Here is a 25,895-nt window from a genome sequence, read left to right as displayed (position 1 = left end):
TAAGTTTCTAAGCAGATGGCAGATTTTCCTTTTTATTCTGGTACATTCTAGTAGTAGGGCTCCAATACACAATAATCAGAGTTTCAACATTTCAAGAGAATGGTTAACTAAAAATTCAGAATCAACTTTGAAAAAGCCATGTGTACGAGTTTGACCTGGCTCTGATACAAGTGAGGGTTCATGGGGTTAATAGTGGGAAAATGCCTAGCACTGCTTTTCTTCAATGAAGGTCTGCCTGGCCCAGGGCTCCAACATCAAGGCCTCTGTCTGAAGCCAAAGAATATATGACAAATAGCAGCTCACACCTGACAACAGTCAGGGTTTAAACTCAACAGGGCAGGGATTTGAAATTCTGCCAATCCTTGCATTTTTTTCTGATTAGAAGTATTTTACAAGTTTACAAGGGGCTCAAAAGTGGACTCAAGAGCTCTGTGGCTCCTTGTAATTTGGCACTGGGCTTTTAGAATGGACTATGCCTCAACTACAATTAGCCCAAACTTCCAAAATTCCACATTTTAAGTTAAAATGACTTTTTTTCTAACTATATCAGTTTTGGAAGAAGTGGGGAAAAAGTGTCTACAAAAGTTGCATGAGGAATTAATTTACTTGTGAGATAGCATAAAATATAGTAGGGGGGAAGATTCTAGAGCTAGACTGCTTGATTAATGATCTTCCTTCTGTCCACTCATTATCTTTGTGACCTTTAGCAAGTTAATTAACCTTGATGTTCCTCACTTTACTTGGCTATAAAATGGGAGTAAAAATGGCACTTATCTCATAGGGTTGTTAGAAAGATTGAGTGAATTTATATTAACAAGAGTGTTTAGAATAGTACCTGACACACTGTCAGCATCCAATGATTGTTATTTTATTATTTACTACAAGCTTATAGTGCTTGTATTTTATATACATAATGTCCAGCATCCCTCTATAACTTTGGTATAGAGAAAAAATGTTTTTAAGATGTGGCTGCAATCCCTCCAGTCTTCAAGACTCTCAACCAGCAAGGTTTCTTTTTTTCTAAGTTTCTTCTTTTGTTGGAAACCTTTTCTTCTTCCATTGGTTTCCCATTTCAAAAGGTGATTGCTTCCATCTTCTCAGTTTTCCAACCAGAAAATGTAGAAAGCAATCATCTCTCTGTGCCAATTGATTACCACCTCATACCAATTCAACTTCTGGATTAAACCATTCACCTCTGACCATAAACTCTGCTCCTCTCCTGTCTTTGGTGCAGGCATAGTGGTCTTTTGAAATGTAGGTTTGATGATGCTTCTTTCCAGCTTGAAATAAAATCTCATTTCCCTGTAAATAAAAAGCCCCTTTCTAACACTGTGGTTATCTTCTTGTCTTTCTCCCCTGGATTTCAGTAGGATAGAAATGGAGGAAAGAGGAAAAGTGGGATATGGGGGAAAAAAAGCAGCAAACCAAAATGAAATAGGAAGGGACAAAAATAGAGAGAGGAAAAACTGCACTTGGGTGTGGAATCCAGACGTTAGTCAAGCTTGTGAGATGATTTATGCGGCACATGTTGCAATCTGGGGAAACAACCCCTTTAACTATGTGCATGGACCCCTGAGGTTAAAATATTGGACAATTTCCCCATAGCAAGAGATGTATATACATTCCTATCAGCTTAGAAACAATCTGGATTTTCTTCTGGGTTGTCTGATGAAAATCACCTTCTCCATGGGAGGGATAGGTAGTGTCCTGCAGTGATGGAGGCAGGGCCAGCAATAGCATTTCAGGTAAAGGCAGAAAATGGTTCTTACCTTTATAGCAAATATTCTCTTACTCTACTCTAACTAGCTCTTTTTCATTTGGTCCAGATCTCTTAGCACCAATATAACATATTATTTTCTTTTTTAAATTTTTATCTATCTATCTATCTATCTATCTATTTATTTTTGGTACAGGGATTGAACCCAGGGATGCTTAAACACTGAGTTACATCCCCAGCCCTTTAATTTAGAGACAGGATCTCTTTAAATTGCTTAGGGACTCACTAAGTTGCTAAGGCTGGCTTTGAAATTGCTATCCTCCTGCCTCAGCATCCTGCAATGCTGGGATTACAAGGTGTGCCGCCACACCCTGTGAAGCAACATATATTCTGATTACCTATTTTAATGAAAAATCATCAGTTTTTATCATAATATTTTACCAACTAGTTATCTCCCTTTGGAAATAGAGTAAAAATAAAGGTCAACAAAGTAAGCATTAATTTGTTCTTTTTCACATCAGTGGTTATATCTAAGGGTAGTTTTCAGAACTGTAGCTAGAATCAAAATAAGAAAAAGAAAAGAAGCAGAGTTAAAAAAAAAAAAAGCAAGAGGATGAGGAGGAGAAAAACATTCACTAAATAGTACATATACAAGTCATAAAATTAAGCATACTTTTGGAGGAGATGCCAAATATACTTTCCTCTCAACTTCCAGGAAAAAAATCTGATCTCATTCTTATTTCTGTAGAATGTGTGAAAATGTATATGTGGACAACTGGCTACCCTATAGTCAGTTACCCAATTATTTGTAATATTCTTCTGCAACAAAGGAAATCATAGCTCTCTTGAAATTGTCCTCAAAAGTTGGGTAAATTCAGAGGACTAATAATTCACTTCTCATTGCCCTAAATAATACTCTCTGTGTGTATGTGTGTGGGTTAAAAAAAAAATAGAGGATTAGCTATACTGACAAATTTTATATACGAGAGAGCTGGAAGCTGATCTTCCATTTATGTAGCACACAGTTGACAAGAACAGATGGTGAAATTGCAAATATTGTTCCTTACTCACTCTGGCATGTGTCACCATTTTGCCTTGGTTGCTATAATAAGGAATTCAGAAAGACCCCAATCCTCTCTAAAATAAAGTATCCCGAATATGAGTAAAAGATAAAAGTGGGGTTTCGGAGGAAGTATTCCTACTATTTTTTTGTGATTACCTTCCTGTGTGCCACTTTGTTGCCAAAGGAACCCCAACTTAGAAAAGCAGCACGGTGACATGCCATCTCATTCCTCTATAAATCCCTCAGAAAAGCGGCTTGCTCAATCATCCCATGGCTGGTGAGTGGAGGGGAGGATTACACTCAAATTTATATCAGTTTAAAATTCTCTACACTGGTGTTTTTCAACTTATCAGCTATAAGCCATGGAAGGGTTACAGCAAATTTTTTAAAAAAACTCCTCAGATCCTTGTGCACATATTTATTTCCTCGATCCGCAAATCAAAAGATACTGTGATTATCACTATTATCATGCAGGAGGTCTACAAAGTTGGTTGACACTTAAAAGGAGTACTCTTCTTACTAGAAAAACTTAAATAAATCAAAGGAAACCTTTGGTCTATATTTGTGGTTCTCATATTTTGGGGTTTCACAGATCAATATCAATATCCTTCATGATATGTTTTTAGAACTTAAAATTATAGTCTTTTGAATGAAATACATTTAGTTTTATAAAAAAAAAAAAAAAAACTCATTTCATGGTTCTTCCCCTCCACCATCAGTGAAAATTTTATCATGGGCTGGTACCGGCATGAAGAATGGTGTTTGAGAACTCTGCTTCTCACCGCACCATGCAGCACAGTGGAAGAGTCCAATGTTGCACAGACTCTACAAGTTGTTAGCATGGGTCTCAGGAAAGGAAACATACATTTGAGGGTCCCTTATCCTACTCTGCGCTGACTCTGGCATCACTTGCTGGAGATGACTGCCATGCAGCCAATAACTAGATTCCGCTCCAAAAATTGTCAGCTCCAAGCTTTGCCATGGCAGCTCACTAAAGTAGTCTGTGCTCTTCCTAACTTAGAAATGATTCATCCTGTGGGTTGTAAAGTAGGGAGAAGAAATGGGCTCTCATATAGTTTTTCTGCTCTTCTTAATCTCCTTTTCTGCATTGTCTTGGCCAAGGAGTATAAATATCTTAAATTAGTTTAAAAATCAATCTTGGCTTAATTTTAAAAAAGTGGGACAAACATTGACAGTTTGAGTGATTCTCAATCAACAAACATTTGCAGAGCACCTATTTTATGCTAGTTACTGTGCAAAAGGTATAGCAATTAAAGACAAACGAACAAAGGAGAACATCAGCAAGAACAATCTGATATAAAAGAACATTATGCCAAATTGGGACCTGTTACAGACCTTTCTTTCTTTAAGGCTGAATAATATGCCACAGTGTATATATACCACATTTCTTTACCCATTCATCCACTGATGGACATTTAGGTTGTTCCCATATCTCCTCTATTGTGAATAATGTGGCAAAAATTATCTTCTCAAGATCCTGCTTTTAGATTTTTTTGCATAAATATTCAGAAGAGAGATGACTGAATCATATGGTAGTTCTATTTTTAAATTTTGGAGGAAAAATATGCAGCATTAAAAAAAAAAAACTATACTTCCCTTTTGTCTTTGCAAAGAAGGTTGACCCTTATATCTCACTTACCACAAGATACAATCAGTTCCTGACCCTCAGAAGGAGTCTCTACCTGTCAGGAGAAACGGTGGCCTTGCTGTGGCTTTATAAAGCCTTTTCTCCTCAGTCAAACGAGTAACTTAAGTAAGGATGGGACAGCAATGATGATACTGCTGCAAAGTACTTGCATACGTGTAGCCAGGCAGCGAGCCAATGTTAATCACAGCCTCCAGCACCTGCACACCCTCAGCTGGGGGCTCAGTTGTCAAGAGAAAGTCATAGAAGGCCTGTCAGCACCTTGCCGTGTGCCTTGGGACAAGGCTATCTAGGAACTGGACTGAATTCCCACATGCTACAAGGCTCACTTCTTAACATTTACAGAGTATTTAGATACTGTAGTCCAAACCACAACACAAAAGAAACCTTCAGAACCTGGGCTAGGAGGTGGGCTGAAACAGGGACACCACCCAGAGTTGAAAGGAGACACCTATGTGATGCTCAGAGACATATGTGATGAGGAAGTACTTTGTTTAAACAAAGAGTACCTTCAGGGCCTGCTTTCTAACAGGCGAGGGTCTCAGGCTCATAAGGGACCCAAGCTCGAATCAGTTCTCTGCTGTGGCTTCTTAAAATTCTTAATAGCATTTTAGCAAGGAAGGATTCACACATTTTCATTTTGCACTGGGCACTAAAGTAGCCATTATTGACTACTTTCCCTACTAAAGGGGAAACGGAGACCCCAATCAAGGACCTGGAATCCTAGGGGAGCACTTGAAATGGAATCGTAGGATATAAAACAGGGAAAAGTAAAACTAAGAATAGGCTTTTACATGTTGTAAATAAATCCAGCATTGTGTGCTAAGCCAAGAGCCCATGATTTTAATTTTCCAAGCCATTATGAAGTTTGAGACTCTAAAATGCTCACTCTACTTTATTACTCCATGGACATTACATACCCTTTTTCAGTTCCTTTAATCTGAAAGAACAGCCCCCAAAACAATACACATATAGAACCACATAAAAATGCAGTACATAGTGTCAAAGCCGCAGTGTTGAACCACTTTGTTCTGATTTTCACCCATGTCCCAAAGGGTGAGAGATCACTTTGCTGTGTTGTGCTTGGCTTTCCACCACTCAATTCCTTCTTAACCACAATTTGAATTCTCCTTTTGGTGATATTTCTATCAATTTTTCTTAGTAAATATATATGTACTTTTTTTTTCATCATTATCACTTTGATTTTCAACCGGACCAGGCACATAACTTGTAGGGTCTAGCGCAAAATGAAAATGTAGGCCCCTTGTTCAAAACCTACCAAGAATTTTAAGGTGGCAACAGCAACAGCGTTAAACCAAGCATGGGCCCTTGGAAGCGGTGGGGCCTACGTGACTTCACAGGTTGACAGCACAGAAATCTCCTCAATTTTCCTTGGTCAGAATTGGGAAATGTACCCATTCCTTGATCAATCACTGTTAAGTAAATTGGATGATTCAGCTTTGGAAGAAGAACATCTATCTCCCCTGGATCTGGAGATAGTTCATTTCCCCGAGTTGCATGTTGTCTGGTGGCAAGGATTCATAAGTAAAATCAGACTCCTTCTGAGTAGGTGTGGGGAGCATATGGCTGCTGGGGAGACCAACAACAGTGCCTGCTCCATCATGCCCTTGACTTTGAAGTGGAGCTCTTCATTAAAAGCTCCCCTTGATGCACACTTTGGCTCCTCTGACCTGAAGAGCTATTCAAATACCATCTACTTAAATCTACCTACATTTAATTCCCAGGCTCCCCTACACCTCAGGCCTCATCCCTGCTGCCAGCCTTCTCTGTAGGGATATTCAGGGATGCAAAAATATTGTTGTTGTCTCCTATTGCTCATCATGAAATTAAGAAACCAGACTAATAGTCATTAAAATACATAAAACCTAAAAAAAAATTGAAAATAAAGTTACCACTGAGCAAAACCTATAGATCAGTATTGTGAAGTCATCAAATTATTGGTTAACAAATTGTATGGGACACTCAGGAAGAGTTTAGAAGAAAACAGATTTTTTTAAATGGAAGAAGTGGTCAGTGTTGGGTGGTACGAAATGCAGTGTAGAGCAGGATTCTCAAGCAGATAAAGCAAGTTTTGATGTAGCACAGTGAATCCTTTCTAGGAGTCAAAAAGTTTGCATGAAGAGAACAGACTGTGCAAGCGACTTCAAAATATCAGTGTTAGGGGAGGAAAAAATGCTCTGAAGCAGATGTCATTACTAAGAAATTAGATCCAATACAAAAGGCAATGGTACGGTTTCTGATAGTATGTACAAACTGTGACTTGTCACCCCTACGTTGCTTCTGTTACTCCTTTCAAAGCATCTTCTCTTTTTTTTCTACAGTTATCCAAGTCCCACTCAGCCCTTAAGGTCAAGTTCAGAGTCTATAGTTGCAAAGAAGACTGTCTTGACCCTTACTGACTTTCCAGCACCTCTCTCCCCAGCTGACAGGGACTGAGGAAAGAAACTGTTCCTTCTCCATAACCTCAGTGCATCCTGTGAACACATTCTGTGAACTACCAACCTTGCTCGCTCTCACTCACTGGACTGTAAAGTCTTTGATGCAAGAAACTCTGCCTCCTTCTTCATAATCTCAGTGCCTTGATAACTGATGAGCATGTAAAGATGAAGTACTCAAGATGCCTACTGAAGTGACATGCTCAGAAGATACCTAGGAACAATATCTAGTAACACTCTGTGTGCAATGGCAAAAGAATGCTCAGAATAAAATACAATAGTGTGTACAGGCTGAGATATTGTTATATTATTGGTGACATTGGATTGGATGTGGGTGAACAGGAGGAGGATGTTGTCAAAGATCACTTGAAGATTCCTTGCCTCGATATCTGGAATGACATGATATGGACCTTCCTAATCCACCCTTTGTAGAAGAGAGATAGTTGGGATTCAAATGAATAAATGGTCTCCAGCCTTCCCTCTGGGTCTGTCAGTTCCTTTTTCTTGTCTCAGAGACTTTGCTCCTAGGATTTGAATTTTTATTTTTCTGTTCTCTGATAATCTTTGAATTTCATAGTTTATTCGACTTAGGAGACAATAATGCTTCTTGAGTAAAAATGGCCACACTTCATGCATGAGTGAGATTAAGGAAGGTGGAGAAGTACTCTGAGTTTATGTAAGACATGATTCAAAAATGCAATGTCAAAAATACTAGAAGGTCAGTTACACCCCTGTCTCACAAGTCTGCTGAGCAAGTGCAGCACTGACTCCAAGAGATGTCTGGAAAGAGGCTTCCCAAGTGTTTTAAAAGTGCTTCTACAGGACACTAGTAAAGCTCAGGTGTTTTCGATCCTCTTAATCTGTAGTTCTGCTGTGTGGCTGTGTGGCTTTCCTCTTCCTGACAAATGTCATGCTAATTTGTAGCAGAGCGCTGTAGATGTATGTAAGGGGAACTAAAAAATAAAAAGTCTCTGCCTTGTCTTGTTTTACTAAGTTGGCCTTCCTCATAATGAAGTCTTTCTCATTATTTTTCCCCTCCCAAGCTTAAAACCGAATTTTAACATCATTAGAAAAAAAAAGTTATTTCTGGTTAAGATTTCACTACACAATCACAATTTCCATATTTATTTCATTTTCCAGGTGAATGCTTAATGATAGAAATAGAGAAAAAAGTCTAAGTACATAGAAAATATTAGAAAAACAAGATTCTAAATCTTATCGTCTCAGTTATGTCATCAGTGTAAGATAAGATTGTCACATTAAGAATAATGCAATAAAACATGTAGGGAAGAACATTCATTATATGCTAATTAAAATAACTCTAAATATGTTTCTTTGTGCTCTAATTCTCAATGTCATTTCAATTAGCTTTACCTGGTTAGAGAATTTTTAAAAATAAAAATTTTAAAGACATACTCTGAATCTCAATGATCTTCTGTAAAGAAGTAACAGCATTCATGTTCGGGGTTTGATGGAGAATATCTTCAGCAAGTGGCTCCAGCTGCAAGAATATGAGATAAGACTATGAGCAGAATATTATGATTTTACATCAAGTATCAACAGAAGCAAAGCAAACCGAAGAACCTAATCCTCAGGAAAAGCTTGCTCCAAGAACTGATTAACATTTTGCTGATATCAGTACTAAAAGTGTAGCCTGTTTTATTTTCTGTTTTGCATCCATATAATTAAATTCCAAGGGGCTTTTCTATTGGTTACAAGATTAATCTATGAAGTCCCTGAAGCAGGTGCATGTCTGTGTATTAGTCATTTAAGATATGAGTTATTTGTGTAATTTTTGTAGGTTCTTCACAAACCAAATTCCATCATGTCTGTATACGCAGCTGGGCCCTGCAAACAAAATCTCAGGGAAGTTGCAGTAGACAGAGCAGGGAGTCTATTATCCATATTTTTGCCGTGTTTTCATATCTAACCACCTAACACATTTGAACACTTAACGGTGGAAAGCCACGAGACAGCTGTTCTTATTTACCTGCCATTGAATAAAGTAGTAGATAAAATGTTCAAGTTAAAGCAAAGGTAAAATAACTGTACAGTTTCCCTTAATTTCTACATAATTCATAACTCTGCTGATGTCTGCCTTTACATCCAGGATAAATTCCTTTCCTGAAAATCTATCATGATCTCTGGAATTACATCGATTTTTCATGGAGGAGCTCAGCAAACATTGCTTTACAAGAAATGAAAAGGAGCTGTAAATAATTTATGGAGCTTATTTGTCAGAACCAAGTCTGATGATGCAGCACTGAAAATGCCTTGGTGATGATCGTGGTGCATTGCAGGATCCTCACAAACAAAAGAGCCATCCAGCTATTATGACCCCCCAAAGCAAGGAGAAAATAGCAATAAAAGGGTTAGCAAAAGTGCAGTTTTCCTAGAAAAAGTTAATAGTCTCAAATAAAAACTGGGTGGTTCAACTATGATGTGGCATGAATGGAATTGCTGTCACTAGACGTACCAAAGCACAGACTCATCAATGCCTCTTCATCTTCAGGAAAAACTGAAAAAAACTGAGGGATTACAAGTTTCCACAGCACATGTGAGTGAATCTTCCCCGCAGGGTCTCTCTGAATTGATTATTCTATACTTCAATCATGGAATCTCAAACAATAGCACCTTTCTTCCAGATGCTGCAGGAAAACAGACTAGCTCAGGGATATTTATACATGGGTAAATTCACTAAATATAACTTTCCAGAGTGTTTTTCTTAGCTGCCAATGAAAAACCTTTAAAACATCAAAAGGCTTATGTTCAATGGTTTGGTGAGAGGAAAATACGCTACCACCACTCAGTGTCAGTGAAAAGTTCTGAAATCTTAGACTCTTTAATTTTGTTAAAATCATTTTTTCAAAATATGGTATTTCAGATCATATCTTCAAGAATATGCTACCCTTCTACTACCCTCCCAACTCAGAGGAACTACTGAATCATCAATCAGGAGTACCTCGGAAAGCTCATTTAAAAATTAAACAGGGTTGACGGAGCCACCTTGCCCATAAATAAGCTTCTCTTTCACTTATTTCTCAGCGCTCAGGGAAAATGACTTTTAATAGAAATTGGGTGGGTTTTGCTAATGAAATATTTTGAAGCATCCCTATTCATATTTTTAAGAATACAAGCTCAAGGTGATGTCAGCATGTTTAGTTCTTCATAAGTGTCTCTGTGACTTCAGATTTAAAAATATGACAATAAATTGAAAGGTGCTGGCCAGTGGAAAGAGTGTTACAGGCAGATCACCAATGCAAAAACTAATTTCTGGAATTGTCCCACCTGAGGTCTATATAACCTGGTTATATAGAAAGTATATGTGGTTCAAGTGTTCAGAGTAAAAATGCATACACAACTAAACCCACAATTTAGAATTTTCAGTGAGATATGATAAAGTTGTGTCAACTTACAAAAGCATCCCAGAGAATTATGACAATTAAATTGATCATTTAAGCTTCCCAAACCATTTCCCTGTATGTTTTAAGTGAATGTCACTTAGAGGATTAAACCTTCAGTAAATTGCCCCAATTTGTTTCATTTGGGGTGTATATGCACAGACAGAGCTGAATTCAGAAAGTTCTCAGTGTAGGTTCTTTATTTTTCCTCTGGTAGCTCTGCAAAGGAGGCAATCGGTAATATTCTGTCCTTTGGCAAGAAAGGAAACAGCATTTAGAGTCTGTTTTCATAAAAATTAAAACTTTGTATGGAAGGACCACAGAATCAAGTTGTTTTTTAGAGAGCTTGTTGACTTAGTTACTCATATTTATAAGTATTAAAACCATGAATTGAAGCACCTATTTGATAAATATTTATGAGTCTGGTTATTAGTAGTAATTTAATAAGCATAAAATAAAATAATATTAAATAAATGGTTATTTTTTATAATTTTGGGGCAAAAAATGAGAATATACACTAAAGCTATGTGATGTATTTAGTTGGGGCAATATACTGCAAAAATATTGGCAATTGAGGCTAATCAGAATTATTAAAAGATAAATAAGGAAGAAATTTATGCAAACCAAAGAACTTTTGCATGCAAAAAGTTCCAGTAAGATAAAACAGATGCAATGTAAGAAATATTATGCAACCATTATGCTATCTCTGTGGAGCAATTCCAATAAGTAATAGTAATTATCATGGAATTAAGATACACTAGATACAACCTCTAGACACACAAATCTCTCATTCAGCTTTGCTATATGTAAAGCTTAATCACAACTGTTACTTACAGCCATTCTTCATATAGAGTTGAGAATCTCAGCTCAATGATAGGAAATTTATTTTTCTCCATCTTTATAGAAAGATGAGATATTCTATGGACACGACTCAGAAGTTTGTTCAGTTGTGCATACCGTGTGATCTCTAAGTACTCTAGCTATTTTAAAACACCATAAAAATTGTGGTCATTATCATTTTCAGGTTCTTTAGAATAAGATCATCTAAATCATGAAAAGTATTTTCCGTTGGTCAGGATCCATCTGTGGAAAGAAGCAAAGCTTATCCTTGGAGAAGCTCTTGATTAAGAGTTTTAAAACACTCTGTGCTCGTGAGACATAAAAATCAGCTCACTGTTATTTTCATGATTCAAAACAGAACAAGAGAAGTTAAACAGAGCCCTTGCGAATGTAACAGGTACATAAGGTTGAATGCATTCATTAAGCAAGTAAAGGATCTATTAAATATTCTTGTAAGCTTTTATGTTACATTCTGATATTTCCCTAATATCCCAAATGTTTTCATACTTCTATGCTTTTATCGATTCTGTTCCTTCTGACTTCTTTTTCTCTACCCTTCACTGAATCAGCAAAACTGCTAATCACTCAAGGACTAGCACAAATATTGTCTGCTTCTCAAATTCTCTGATAGAAAAAATTATTTCCACCTCTGTGGCATCTCTCCTGACCAATACTCTTGTTTCCTATGCACATTATATCACAACCACATTTACCATTCTCTACTCTGTTGTGAGACATTTAAAGACTAAAATAGAGCTTGATATATGGTAGGCATTAGAGAAAAAAAAAAGGTGGAACAAATGAAGGAGGGATTAATTGAAAACAAACATGGAGATGTGGTCTTCTTTCACTCTCTGTAACTGACAAACCTGAGTGAAATATATTCTTCTACTTGGTTGCCAGCTGTGATCAAGGGATGGTTTTAAGGTGACAGACCAGAAAAACAACAGTGACAATCATTTTGTTCCCTTAGAAAACCGTGCCCACGTTTGAGACAGTTCCTCTCTTCTGTGTGTGTTGGCAGGGTTGCCTGATATGGAGACAGGTACTTCTCCAGAAGATATGCAAGAAAATGGAAAAGAAACCAAGTCCCAGAGCAAGCAGACGCAGAATGGAAATGCCAGTGGATAACAGAGGAAAATAATCACTCCAAACTGGAAAGGAACAGAAAGCCATAGCATGGAGGCAAAATTGAATGAGAATTTAAAAGGCATTGAGATTAATCCAGTTTGGGGGTAATTGGGGTCTCCACAGTACCTAGACTTTCAACCCCCACACATGGTATATTCTTTACATTTAGTCAGATGTTTGGTAATTTCTCTGAAAATAACTTACAGTGTGTCATGCATAGGGTCACATTTTTGATAGATTTATGTTGTCTACATGTTATGTTTTGATGCTTTTGCAAATTATGTGTGTGTATGTAATTTTATTTAGGAAAACTTTCTGAAGATAATCTTAGACTTGTAAAGATTTACGAAGATAGTGCCAAATACCCATATAAGGAGAAACAGGAAACTTCACCCAGTTTCCCCTAATGGTAATAGGTTACAGGAAGTCGATACATTCTTAAACTTTATTTTCTACTGTTATGGCTGGTATACAATATACGTAACTTATTTTTATGTGATATTCTGAACGATTTTTGAATTTTCATTGACTTCAGTTGACTAAGAATCTTGTAAACTTACATATTAATTTGTAATTTAAACAGAAATAAGTTTTATAGATTTTCTACATACCTAATCATACATAATCTGTGAATGAGACTTATTTATTCCTCTCCAATCTTCTTTGAATAGGTTTTCTTTTACTTACCCTATTGTACTACCTAGGATTCACATTGAAATGCTGAAATGAAGCAGTGAGAGTACATGTATTGTTTATTTCTTATAAAAGTTTTCATATTTTACCATCACAGCATTGTACATAAAAACTCCAAAACTTCAAAAAATTTCCACATCCATCAAAGTTAGAATATATAAATAATCTATAGCATTTTACTACAAATTATTTTTATGAAACTATATACAAATTATTTTTATGAAACACTATACAATGAAAAATGAACAACGTGTAGCTAGTTGCAACAAAAGAAATCAATATTTCAAATAAAATGTTGGAGCAAAAGGTGTTAGAGTCAAAGAAATACATGATATATGGTTTCACTACATAAAGTTCAAAAATAAGCAAATGAAACACAGTGTTAGAAATCAGAAAATAGACCCCTTATGAGATGGGGTATGAGATGGGGTACTGATTTGAAGAAGAAAGATGGGGTCTTTTGAGGTGCTGGTATTATTATATCTCTTGACCTGATTGATGGTTACATAGTTAATCTTTTGCAACACACCATTGATTTGTACATTCATGTACATTCTGTTTTCTGTACAAGTATTATATTTTCTAATTATAAACTACTGAAGAAAAAGTAAAAGTCTCCCAAATGACATAAGAGAACAGGGACACAAAGCCTGGATCTTCAGAACATGTTCTTTCCACTACATTATGGTGCTTCTGAAAAAACAGTGAGATTATATGTTTTGCAGCAAGAGCAACAAATTACATTCTTAGATACAGGCCATGATTCACTTACAAAGGGAGCTGAAAGTCCTCTGCAACATTTAAACTGACTCCGACAAAATGAAAAATGTGTTTAATCGTCAGGATCCAAGATGTTGGGGGAACTTTCAAAGAATATGATGATTAAGACCAAGAGGACAAGAGAAGCAGATTGTGATATAGACTTGAACTTTTGTGCTGATGAACTATTATCAATTCCCTAGTGAAGAGGTATTGGTGATTTAAACTCAACTCTCATTTAAATAATTGGCTTAGAAATGCCTGCAATTAGTTGTATATGTTTAATTTGATTGCATAAGTCAATCTGGTTATAATTTTATCCATACTGTGATGAATGAGTCAGTCATTCTCAAAATAACCCTTCTTATTTGTTTGAAGTCACTAATATCCTTGACCAAATAGATTGTGGGGGGCACTGAAATCAGGGTAGATTCTATTGACAATCCGTCTATAATGACAGACTGTGAGACTATTCAGATTAGGTCTGCCTGCACCCTACCTTCGTGTGGATGATAAAAAGGATGACATCAACACAGCAACAAGGAAACATCTCTACTCAATAGCACTTCTACAAGCCCAAGAAGTCTTATAAGAGTAATGGGAGGACCATGATGCAACAACAACATCAACAACAACAATAACAAAACTGTGTTGGTCATTCAGTGCCTGTGAGATACTGAGGAACATTTTTAAACAAGATAAGAGGAACCTATGGGCTGGGCTCTAATATTATTGCTGTGGTTATTGAATAGTGGCATAGTGGTCTATTGGAAAGTTAAAAAATTCAATTGGTAATGAATCCAGTTCTCTGGGTAAATCTGACTAGCGATATTCTTGTTATTAGGTAAGATTGTAAGTCTACAGCATAAGGAGAAAGCACTTTGAACCAGAGTGAAGTTAGGGAAGTTAGGGAAATACCACATACATTGAAAAGCCCAGGTTTTCAATATTTATACTGAAAACTGATGTTTCAATAACATCAAAGGGGAGTTGGTTCAGTGCTTTCTGTGTAGTTTTCCAGCACACTGCCACAGTTTGGACATCAATTGTTAGGAAGGTGGTTTATTTCATAGTATATGTACCAAATCTTGTGTTTACTTGCCCCTGTTTCCACAAATAAGTGGAAATTGGACAGTTATATTTCATGAGTCCTCAGTGCTCTATTTTCTTTGATCCTGGATATCCTTCTACTCATTTGTTTTTTATTTCCTCTTCCTTTAATCTGCTAATTTTCATGGTTTGAATTTTTTTCCTTCTTTTGTTTTAATAAACCTTTTCTAAAGGCTGATTTTTCTGCTTAAGAAGATCTGTTTCATTTCACGTAACAGTGGTGTTCTGATAAACATTTAACCACTAACTGTCCAAAAAAATAGCCCTCATTTGGTACTTGCTAATGTCTGTGGTGTCGACATTCCCACCAGGGCCTGTCTGAATCTACCATTGTGAGGACAGGGAACTCACACTTGAGTAGAGATGACACACTTGGCTTTCGCAGGCCCACAGGAGTCAACTGTGGCATAAAACTGATGTAAACTGAGTCAATTTCATTCATTGCTCCCAATGATTCTCTCCCCAATAAACTATTATTTTCTTGAATGAGCTTCTGCCATCTCTATAACAAAAAAATATCACTGTGTGGTGGTTGTTGCTGCTGTTATGTTGGTTGTTGTTTTGTTCCAAAGCATGGATTCATTTGACCAAAGCTTCCATATTTTTCACACAAAGTCTAATCCTGTGATATTCTATTCCACTGATCCTGCCTTACTGTTTACTTTATTCCACTCAAATGGCCTCCCCTCTACCAAAACCAAAACAAACTAACTTAAGAAGAGCCATCCACAATTCCAGAAAGTCCTTATGACTTTATCTATGTTTTTATACTATACAATAAATCTTTTCCTTAGATATTAGTTTGTCAAATCACCTTTTAAGATCTAGGTTAAATGCTACTTCTTTTAGAATATTCCTCTACCCTTTTAGCTAAAAGCAAATAATCCTACATTATATTCCCAAAACACTTTGATTATATTCCTTTGACTTTTACTTGTATTAGAACTTTTGCCAACAAAATAAATGCCCACTAAAAGGCTATTTGTTGAATGGACAGATAAATGAATGTTATAACATGTTTGCTTCATTACAAAAAGATAAATGGATAAAAATAATGTGATGTATATATGTATATATGCATATATGTAGACACACACATATACATACAATGGAATATTACTCAGCCATAAAGAAGAATGAAATTATTGAATTTGCCAGTAAATGGATGGAACTGGAGACTATCATGCTAAGTGAAATAAGCCAATCCCCAATATCCAACAGCTGAATGTTCTCTCTGATATGCAGATGCTAACACACATTATAGGCCAGCAGAGAATAGAAGTTAATTAGATTAAACAAAGGGGAAGGAAGGGAATTGAGGGGAGATGGGAATAGGAAAGACAGTAGAATGAATCAGACATAACTTTCTTGTGTTCATACATGAATTCCCCACCAGTGTAACTCTGCACCATGTACAACCACAAGAATGTAAAGTTATACTCCATGTATGTATAATATATCAAAGTACACTCGACTGTCTTGTATAACTAAAAAGATCAAATTAAAAAATTCAAGTATAAAAAAAAAAACTCGTGACTCACCCCAATAATTTTTTCAAAAAAGAAATACTTTATTTTTCTTTTACTGGTAACCATAAACTATGAGGTATCCAGTTTCACAACCCACAATTCTTTTAATAGCTCCTGAAAAACCTAAACAGATAATACAGGAGAACTGCATAATGGAGTTTTGAATTATCAAAATATCAATGGTTCATTTGGCATTTGCTGAAACAGACAGCTTGCTTTCTCATAAGCAATGCTGAAATATACGGAACATAACTTCATAGGCCATATCTACACTGGAAAGTATCTTTAAGTCATATTTTCCAAAACAGTTTTCCTCTTTTCAGATCATTGATAAATTCTCTTTCAAAGTATGGAGACACTTCAGTGTCTGAAAGAAGACCGAACACACTGCTCTGGCATAGCACACATTTCCCTGGTATTCAGCTCTCTCTTTTATTCATGAATTGGAACCATTTAGGACCTTGTAAGCTTTCCCAGATTCACACCAATTCCCCAATGGACTACACTTCAGCCATACATAATCTAAAGGATGAAAAAGAGGGCAAAACAACTTCCCTATTCAAAATCCAGTGCAAACAGACCCCTGATGAGCAACTTGGACAACAGCATCTCAAGAGTTCACCTCAGGGGTGGTTGTCAACACTCACTAGCGTCAATTCAAGAGACTTTTCCAGCAGCTTTAGAGCAAAAAGTCATCTTAAAAAGATTATCAACAAACACCATCACTGTTTAGCCACTGTTTGTGAAATCCAAGTCAAATGAAAGCAGCTAAGCATACTCAACAGGAGATGGTACTTATTTAAAAAAAAAAAAAAGAAAAAGAAGAAGAAGAGAGAAAGGAAACAGAAATCAGAATTCAAACTTCAAAAAGAGTGAGGAAGATCTAGAAAAAAATATATATATTGTATACTCCTGAGCAAAAGCACTAAACTTTCAGTACTAGAGGTCACAAGGCCATCTCAACAGCTTTCAGGTCTAAGACGATGTGGGTTTTTCTCTCTCTCTGGCTCACTCCCTCTCAAGCTTAAAGCCATCATTTATTGTGTTTTGACAGGTGGTCTTCTAACCTCTATGTTCTCAGCTCACTACCAATGCTCCTACTACCTATCTCCCATCCTTTACTTCTCCAAGGTTTTCAATGTTTTCCTTTTGGATTCCATAGGAATGGCAACTGCTTAAAGTTTTTCTCACCTCTTGGGAAAATTTCTTTCAGAGGAATCAACCCAGGGTGCCACTAATTGGCTTTGCATAACAGTAGGTAAATTTGGTCTTAAAGCAACTGTGACACTGTTTGCCAACCAGCTCCAATACAGATTACCAAAATCAGATTCCCGGGGAATTCTATTACCAGTTCTAAAAATTATGTGGCTATTCACTTAAGTATCCCTGATGCTTTTCCAAGTAAACTCATGATTCTTTTCATGTAGATATTTACTTCAATTTCTTGCAAATCCCAAGCTGGTGTTTCTAAGCGCTTCAATGAAGAAGTTCAAAAATATTCATCAAACACTGATTGGACCAATAAATCTAAGTTCTAAACTTTGCCAGGGAAAAGAAAAAAAAAAAGACTCTGGTATGTCTTCCAAATCAGTTGCCTCTAGGAATTTCCTGTACCATGCTCAAATTATTTTTAATCCAACAGTATATTATTTTGACTGACCTTGTGCATATTTCTTAAAAGAATAGTTAAGAGATGTTTTGCTAAGTAGATCATGTTGTGATAAAAATATTTAAAAAGAAGAAAATACTGGTTTGGGGTACAACACTCAGATAACTTGATTTCTTAAACATCAAGAGTTTTGGTACCCATCTATGTGTCTACACCAAGTGGAAGAGCCAACAGATCCTGCCGATTTTACAATTCCTTTGGGTTATGAACTGCATATTATTTTGCTGATAATAAGCCATAAGAAGCAGTATTTTGCTATATTGACATGGCCTGGCCAAGAACAACAAGGAAAAGAAATAGCATTCAAAAAAAAAAAAAACTGGCAAAATGTTTATGAATTCTAATCCTCTGCACATGAATAAATACATCTGACAAAGTGCAGAGTCCCTCAAAAAGGCCCTTCTTGACCTTTCTAATTTGAGTTCAATTGCATGTTCAGTGTTGAGAAGCCAGAGTGGGTTCTGCCAGTATTTTAAGCTCAAGGTTTAGTACATTTTTTGTTATTTGTAAAAGCGAAATCCCAGATAATAAGTTATAATTGCTCTATTAATCACTTGAAAAGGAGGTTTGGAGGGAAATTGAGATTTGAAATTGCAATAATTGGTATCTGAAAGACGTCTCTTTTATTTTCTTACCTAAAGCTCACCACATAAAATTGTTGTAAAAACTGCATGTATGCGCCTTTTAAATGGTGAGGTACATGCAATCTGCCTTTTATATTATTTTTTCTAAAGGAATGAAATTTAAAACTTCAATGCAGTCATGATGATCTTTGACCTGGAAAAAAATACCAAAAACCAGGCCTTGGATTATAAATTATATTGTCAATGAAAGTGAGAAGAACTCTTTGTTTCTTGAGTTGTTTCAAGTATTACATTTTCATTTCCTTTTTCCAAATGAATTATAACGTACAACACACTTGTATTTTTCTTCCATTTTTCATTTTTAAAAAAATCCTCTTTCTCTTAGCTTTGTTCCTCTGTGCACTGATAGACCTGTTATAAAAAAAAAATTTCCCTTTCAATATTCAATGTAACAACTCCATCTGTCGTCCTCACAGTATCTTGTGAGAAATCTATATTCTTGTGTACGACTCTAAGAAACTTTAATAGAAAAAAATACAGAAAGATTAGATTATTCAAACTTCCTTTATTTCACAATGAACAAATTTTTGGTTATGCTCACTCAATTGAAGATGGCCAATCAAGAGACAGGATCATATTTAGGGTATTATAATAACGCCATTAAACGTAATGTCAGACATCCAGAAAATTGAAGTCAATTTAATAGTCAATAGAGCCAAAAATAATCATTTCGGTTTTCATTTCCTGGAATTTTTTGAGCAATCTCTACACCCCTGTGGGCAGAATTAAGAATGACCATTGATATTTTTGTACCTGCCTGGTCTTTCTAAAAATGTAGAGAAAAGGCACAGATCTCAAACTTTAGCCCAATACATTTTAAAAACCATGTAACTGCACTCAGCTGAATCTGTTTTGAAACCTAATCATTTCTTAAAGAGAGGGATCATAGAAGAGATTATTCCATCCTCACTGGAAATACTCTCTTGAAAGAACAGAGTTGGACCAAGTGCAGAGATTACAATAGCAAAATGAGAATTTCATTTGAATGGGGTGTTCAAAGAGAGCCACTGAAATCTGTAATTTCCTTCCACTTAGTCAGAAAAGTAGTTTGCTTTTGGAGCCAGGTAACATTTCTTTCTGAGCAGGTCAATCATCAGTAGCCATAATCCACAACCTATTCTGATTTTCTGCACATCTGGTGTAAGCCTTTATAATGCAAATATTAAAACCAGTCTGCTTCTCTAAAATATTTCTATAGTATTTAAAATCAAATAGGGGATTTGAATATACACAGGACGTGCAAAAGATGTTATCAGGTGTTCAGGCAGAGTAGAACATATTAGCTGATAAACTAGGTAATCATTTATTTTTTGCATCTTTATTGCCACACCAAAAAAATCCAACATTCTTTTTGATGTTGATGGATCACAAGAAAATGAAAAAGATTCTAACTTTTAAGGGAATCCTAGAAACCTTGACTTGTGTGTGATCTGAAACAGCAGAAGTCCATTGTTGACACTAATCATTATGTAATTGCATCCTGTGGGTTATTTTGCTGTCTAAAATTATGCAGCCCAATATGTAAAGCACTTGAGAAGTTATCAGATTTTCTCTCTAATGTTTTTATTTTGAATTAAAAATATATATACTTAATTCAATAAATATGTCAAAATAATGATGTCAAAACAGTATAGGTTTATAAGATAATGATGACAATAAAAGATAAATGTTCAATGCAAGGAAAAAGGTACCTTTTTTCCATAAATACTATAGGCAAACCCATGTGATACTGTTAAAACAATATGAATGATAATTTTAAAAAATATATATTTATTTCATAAATAAATTTATATTTCAAGTTCACAAAAGAAAGGCAAAATATATACAATTTCATACACTATCAAATAAGTGAATTATAATAAGTGAATTATAATATTAATGCATATAGAATTGGACTTTTGGAGGGTACTAGAGATTTAACGCAGGGTTGCTTAACCATACTTGAGCTACATCCCCATACTCTTTTTCAAATGTTTTTATTTTGAAACAAGTTCTCACTAATTTGCTTAGGCCTTGCTAAGTTGATGAGACTGGTTTTGAACTTGCAGTCCTCCTGCCTCAGCCTCCCAAGTCACTGGGATTACAGGCATGTGCCACTGCATCCATCTCTGAAATACTTTTTTGAGTTGCAATTAATTGGTCCAAAAGTTTGTCAGGATTTGGACATAAAACTCACAGAAATTCAGTCCTAATTCTGCAGAGTGGTCAGTAAAATGTACTTCAATTTAATTATGTAGTATTAAATAAAAAAGAAAGACCTATAGCTATTTACATTCAAGCTCAAATCTTGGATCTAAGGCATTCTGGCTGCATGCATTAGATCAATGGATTTCTCAACTTTTTAAATAATATTCCCTTCTTATTATGGAGAATTCTTAAATGATGATAAAAGTAGATTATCAATATTTCTAAAAGTTTTATTTTTCTGAACTGACAATCCTACAAAAAATCTTAAAAAAGAAACAATGTTAAAATTTCATTTCTTATTGAACATTTTAATGTTCATTTGATTGGGTCTTATTCCCAGAGTTTATCTTTACTCATTTTTGAGTTGTGTGAAGGGAGTACTATGTGGATTCTGTGGCTGGAAAAAAAAGTTGTAGCATATATAACATGAGAGCTGTTTAATTGCACTTATTCATAGCTTGCTTACTTCCTTAAAGACAAGAACAAAATTGAGTTTTATAAGTAAGTGGAATTTTAAAAAGACATTAAAATATGCATTCATACATGTCTAAGCCTTTTATTTGACTCTTTTGCACTTGTAAATTTTACCTCATTTCCTAGAAGGGCATTTACACAGGCTTCCGACGCATCACAGATGGCCGTGAGATCGTGTCCTCCTTCCAGAGCCAACACCACACGTCCATCAGCCAGTGTCATCAGTTGCTCCGTCAAATGACCAAAGCCTACCGTGACACAAACAGAACATTTCAAAAGCATTAAATCAAAGAAAATGACCACTAGAATCTAACAGTGAGCATTTATTCTGTGTAAGTACTTTCTCAGCCTTTCCAGTGAGAACACATGTAGTGCTCATAAAAACTTTTTGGTTTGGTCCTGTTATTATCTCCTTTACAGAGGAGGGAATCAAAGCCCAAGATTACACAGCTAAAAAGTATCACAATCAAGACTTGCACCCATCTGGCTCTTTACCAGTGCCCAGTACGGTCTCTTACGACACATGCTACATGTATCTGGATGAAAAACTTGAATATTACTCAGCTGATGTTAACAAGGCAAACTATCCTATTTGCTTCCCATGTGCCTCCCACCTCCATCATGTGCCTTTAGTTTATTATAAAAGGAAGTGTTTTATACCTCACCTCACATTACTTGGCTATCACATTAGGTCTTTATAGATATTATTTTATTATGAAATATTTGATAAGTAAAACATAAATTATATCTATATATGTTATAAAGTATAATATGAGGAACATCTGCTTATTCATCTTCTACTTTAGGGCAAATAACATTAGCAATGCCTTTGAAGCCCCCCATATCCCCCTTTCAGATAGTATCAGCCTTCCCTGTATGAAATCAGGATCCTTTGCTGCTGTCAGTAGGTCAATTTATGTCTATAGAATTTATTTACCCATTCTACTATTAACAGATTTTGTTTTTGTTGTTTCAAAAAAAAATTCTCCTTTTTTGTTATTACAAACAATGTTGCTATGAATATTCTTATGCAAGTCTTCTGGTGCACATATGTAAGAATGGAATGAAACTGTTGAGTGAAAATCTGCTAAACAATGCCAGATTATTTCCAAAGGGCTATTACCAACCCCCAGTCTTAGAAGCTGTGTGTATAAGAATTCCAGTCCAGTCACATCCTTGCCAACATTTGGTATGATTTGCAAAGTGGATGAATAAATAATGTCAGCTTATTGTGGTTTCATTCAGTATAAGGAGGGAACTTTCTATTTCTAGCTTGAATTAGAGTTTTTATTCAAATGGTTATAGAATTTAATTTAATTCTTTCTCTACATGGATGGTATTTTTTCCTACAATTTGTAGTGTTGTGAGTTACATCTATTAATATTTCTAATATTACATTTATGGAATAAAATAAACTTATTCATGATTAATATCTTTTTAATACACATCTGGGTTTGTTTTACTAATGCTGTTTAGAATTTTTCACCTATATTAATGAATGGCATTAATCTATAATTTTTCATTCTCGGATTGATCATGTAAAATTTGATGTAGTTCTTCACTTGCTGTATCTCTTTCATTATCTGAAAAGAAGATTAGGTAGACAGCTCTGGCAAAACCATATGTGTCCTGCATTCTTTGAGAAAATTTTAAAATATTGATTGAATTGTAAGAGATTATAGGACTATTCATGCATTCTATATTTTCCTGGATTATATTTTTCTAGGAATTTGGTTCCTTTAGGAGTTTAAATTTACTGAAATAAAATTATTATCTTTTTGTTTATTTTGGAATTCAATTATATGTATGAGGACATTATTATCCAATATATCCTCAGTGTCTCTTGAGTTTTCTTTCATATTTCCATCTCTTTCTGTCCTGCAATGTGTATGTTTTTTATTTAAATCTATCTTCCAGACTTTCTCTCTTCAGATGGCTCCACTCTCCTGTTTAATTCCTCTATGCATACCTTCACTTCAGTGAATGTATTATTTAATTCCACAGTTTCTATTTAATTATAGCACACAACTTCCTAATTATTTTCTAAAAAATGATTCTTCTTCCTTGTTCTTGCTTTTATTTTTTTAGCATAATTGTTTTGTGTTCTGTATCCAAATTCTGAATTCTTCCAGTTTAGTTTGCTAATTGTTGTGTCTCCTGATTCATCTTCATGGTTCCCTTAATTCTCCTCTGTTTATCTAGTTGTAGTTTGTTTGTTTTTGTTTTAGAGGGTTAATTTGTTGCCTCTTTGTTGTTTATATTTTTGCTTTATATTCTCTGCAACTTTATATCTAAAAAAATCTTGGAATTCCAGTACAATGGACAGAATGTGTGTGCCATCCCAACCCCTACTCCCACTTCAAATTCATGTATTAAAATACTGACTCCCATAGTTATGGTATCAGGAAGTGGACTTTTAGGCCATTAGCTAAATGAGATGAATGCCTTTATAAAAGGCCTTCTCTGGCCTCTTTTGTCTATATGAGAATATAGGGAAAAGCCAGAAATCTATAATCCAGAAGGTCCTCACCAGAAACTGACCACGTGGGCACACTGATCTTGGGATAATATCCTTCAGAACTGTGGGAAACACACTTCTGCTGTCTATGAGCCATCATTCTATAACACTTTGTTATAGCAACCTTCACTAAGGCACTGGTGGGAGTGAGTGTGATATCTATCTTTGAAGCCTGGGAAAGTGTGATTTTGTTTGCTTCTGCTGGGGTATTTGGGATACCACCATCTCAAATCAATTTTATTTTATTTTATTTATTTATTTATTTATTTTTTTAAACTTCATTCAAATCAATTTTAAATTATCAGAACTTGTGGAGTAGTTTTGTTTGTTTTGGCATATATATTCTAACTCCAAAACTTGATTATAATTTCTTAAGAAGGAGGAATTCAGCTTTGTTCCTATCTTTCCCTTCCCCTTCTCTTCCTCTTTTTTGCTTCCTTAATTTTCCCTTCTTTCAAGATCCCTTCTATTGATAGTGACAGCTGAGATTTGTAATTGCACTCATCAGTATATTTTCCTACTCTTCCCTTTCTTTTGAGATCACCTTTTGCCATTCTTTATTTAGACCTTCAAATTTCCTTCCCATTTTAGGTTCAAGGTATTGAATTTCTTTTCCAAAACTATGCAGTAGACTATCACTGTTCAAGTTCTAACCAGATAGAGATTATTGTTATATATGCCCCCAGGATGGCCAACAACTTAGTATGTGCTCACCTTGCCTCATCTTTTGAAAGTCATCCATACATTAAAATGGCTGGTTTTCAGGTTTAACTTAGTATTTTGAGATATGTTAATGTAGGGATATTTCATGGGAGAGTCTCTCATCTTGCCAAAGTTGGACATTTCTTATCCAATCTTTTAAAAAATTTAGCATTGCATTTAAACTATTCAATTCCAAGGATTATTACAAATAGGATAAACAAAAAATAAACAAAAGCATGTGTTTTGGTATGACATTTTGCTTTTGTATGCTTTGTGAACTTATAGGAAAAAACATTTATTTTTTAAGTCAAATGCATTTTTATAACCAATAGAATATTTTTTTAGAGCATATTGGAGTTTACAGAAAAATTGAGAAGAAAATACAAAGAGCTCTTCTATTAATTCCCTTATTTTCTTGTTATATATATTAACATCATTCATTAGTATGGTCCATGTGTTATAATTTAAACACCAATATTTATATATAATTGTTATCCAAAGTCTATAGTTGGTGATTATACCTTGTGTTACACAGTTATACAGATTTTGAAAAAGGCATAATATGTATCCTCCATTACAGTGTCACACAGAAGAATTTACCTGCTCTAAAATATCCTGTAAGATTCATTAATTCATCCCTTCTCTCTGCTCCTCAACTACTCACAATCAATGTTCTTTTTTGTCTCTATAGCTTTGTCACTTATTTTTTTAATGCTTACAACAATTCAGAATTTTAGCTTCTTATATTATCCTTTCTAAATTAGAAGAACCATGATTTCATTGTCCCTTATTTATAACACTTATATCATTTAAAACATATATATATATATATATATATCTCACAACCTTGGTTGACTAAGAGAATAAACTTGAATATGCAAGTGTATACTCTTCAAATATAACTGGGTTACTCTCAAATCTAACCTTAGTTTTTCTCTCAAGTAGTGTTTGTCTTATGTTTGAAAATAACTCCTCAGAATATAGTTGCTAGAACTAAATGAAAACATATAAAATTGTCAATCAATAAGAACCGAAACCTAAACCAAGTTCCTTTTATTTTGGAACAATAAAATACTATCATCTTAATTTTGGGGAAAGCATTAAGATTTCTACCAAATAAATAACTGCCCAGATTTTCAGTTCTGGTCTAATACTTGAGGTTAGCTATGAATGGGATAAAGCAATTTCCCCCCTACTTTCTTAAAGCACTGTTAATAGTTTAAAATCTGGAATGTCCCCCAAGGGCTCCTGTGTTGAAGGTTTGATCCCCAGCTGGTGGCGCTATTGAGAGGTGGTGGAAATGGGGAGGTGGGGCCTTGCTGTAGGATACTGGTAT

At 35.2% G+C, this 25,895-nt stretch overlaps 1 protein-coding gene across 1 annotated transcript in view; it reads right to left on the bottom strand.

The window, feature by feature from the left end:
* Window positions 1–25,895, bottom strand: part of Hdac9 (histone deacetylase 9) — an 861,354-nt gene that overhangs the window by 41,854 nt on the left and 793,605 nt on the right. Inside the window, exons 25-26 of the mRNA XM_071613675.1 lie at window positions 21,454–21,587; window positions 8,319–8,403 (exon numbers count right to left, since the gene is read on the bottom strand). Coding sequence (XP_071469776.1) covers window positions 8,319–8,403; window positions 21,454–21,587 — 219 coding nt within the window. The remainder of the gene's footprint in view (window positions 1–8,318; window positions 8,404–21,453; window positions 21,588–25,895) is intronic.

The sequence above is a fragment of the Marmota flaviventris genome, chromosome 1 (genome assembly GCF_047511675.1).
Source record: "Marmota flaviventris isolate mMarFla1 chromosome 1, mMarFla1.hap1, whole genome shotgun sequence".
Taxonomy (NCBI): Eukaryota; Metazoa; Chordata; class Mammalia; order Rodentia; family Sciuridae; genus Marmota; species Marmota flaviventris.
The sequence above is the reverse complement of the archived record's forward strand: the minus strand, read 5'-3'. Positions and strand labels throughout refer to the sequence as shown.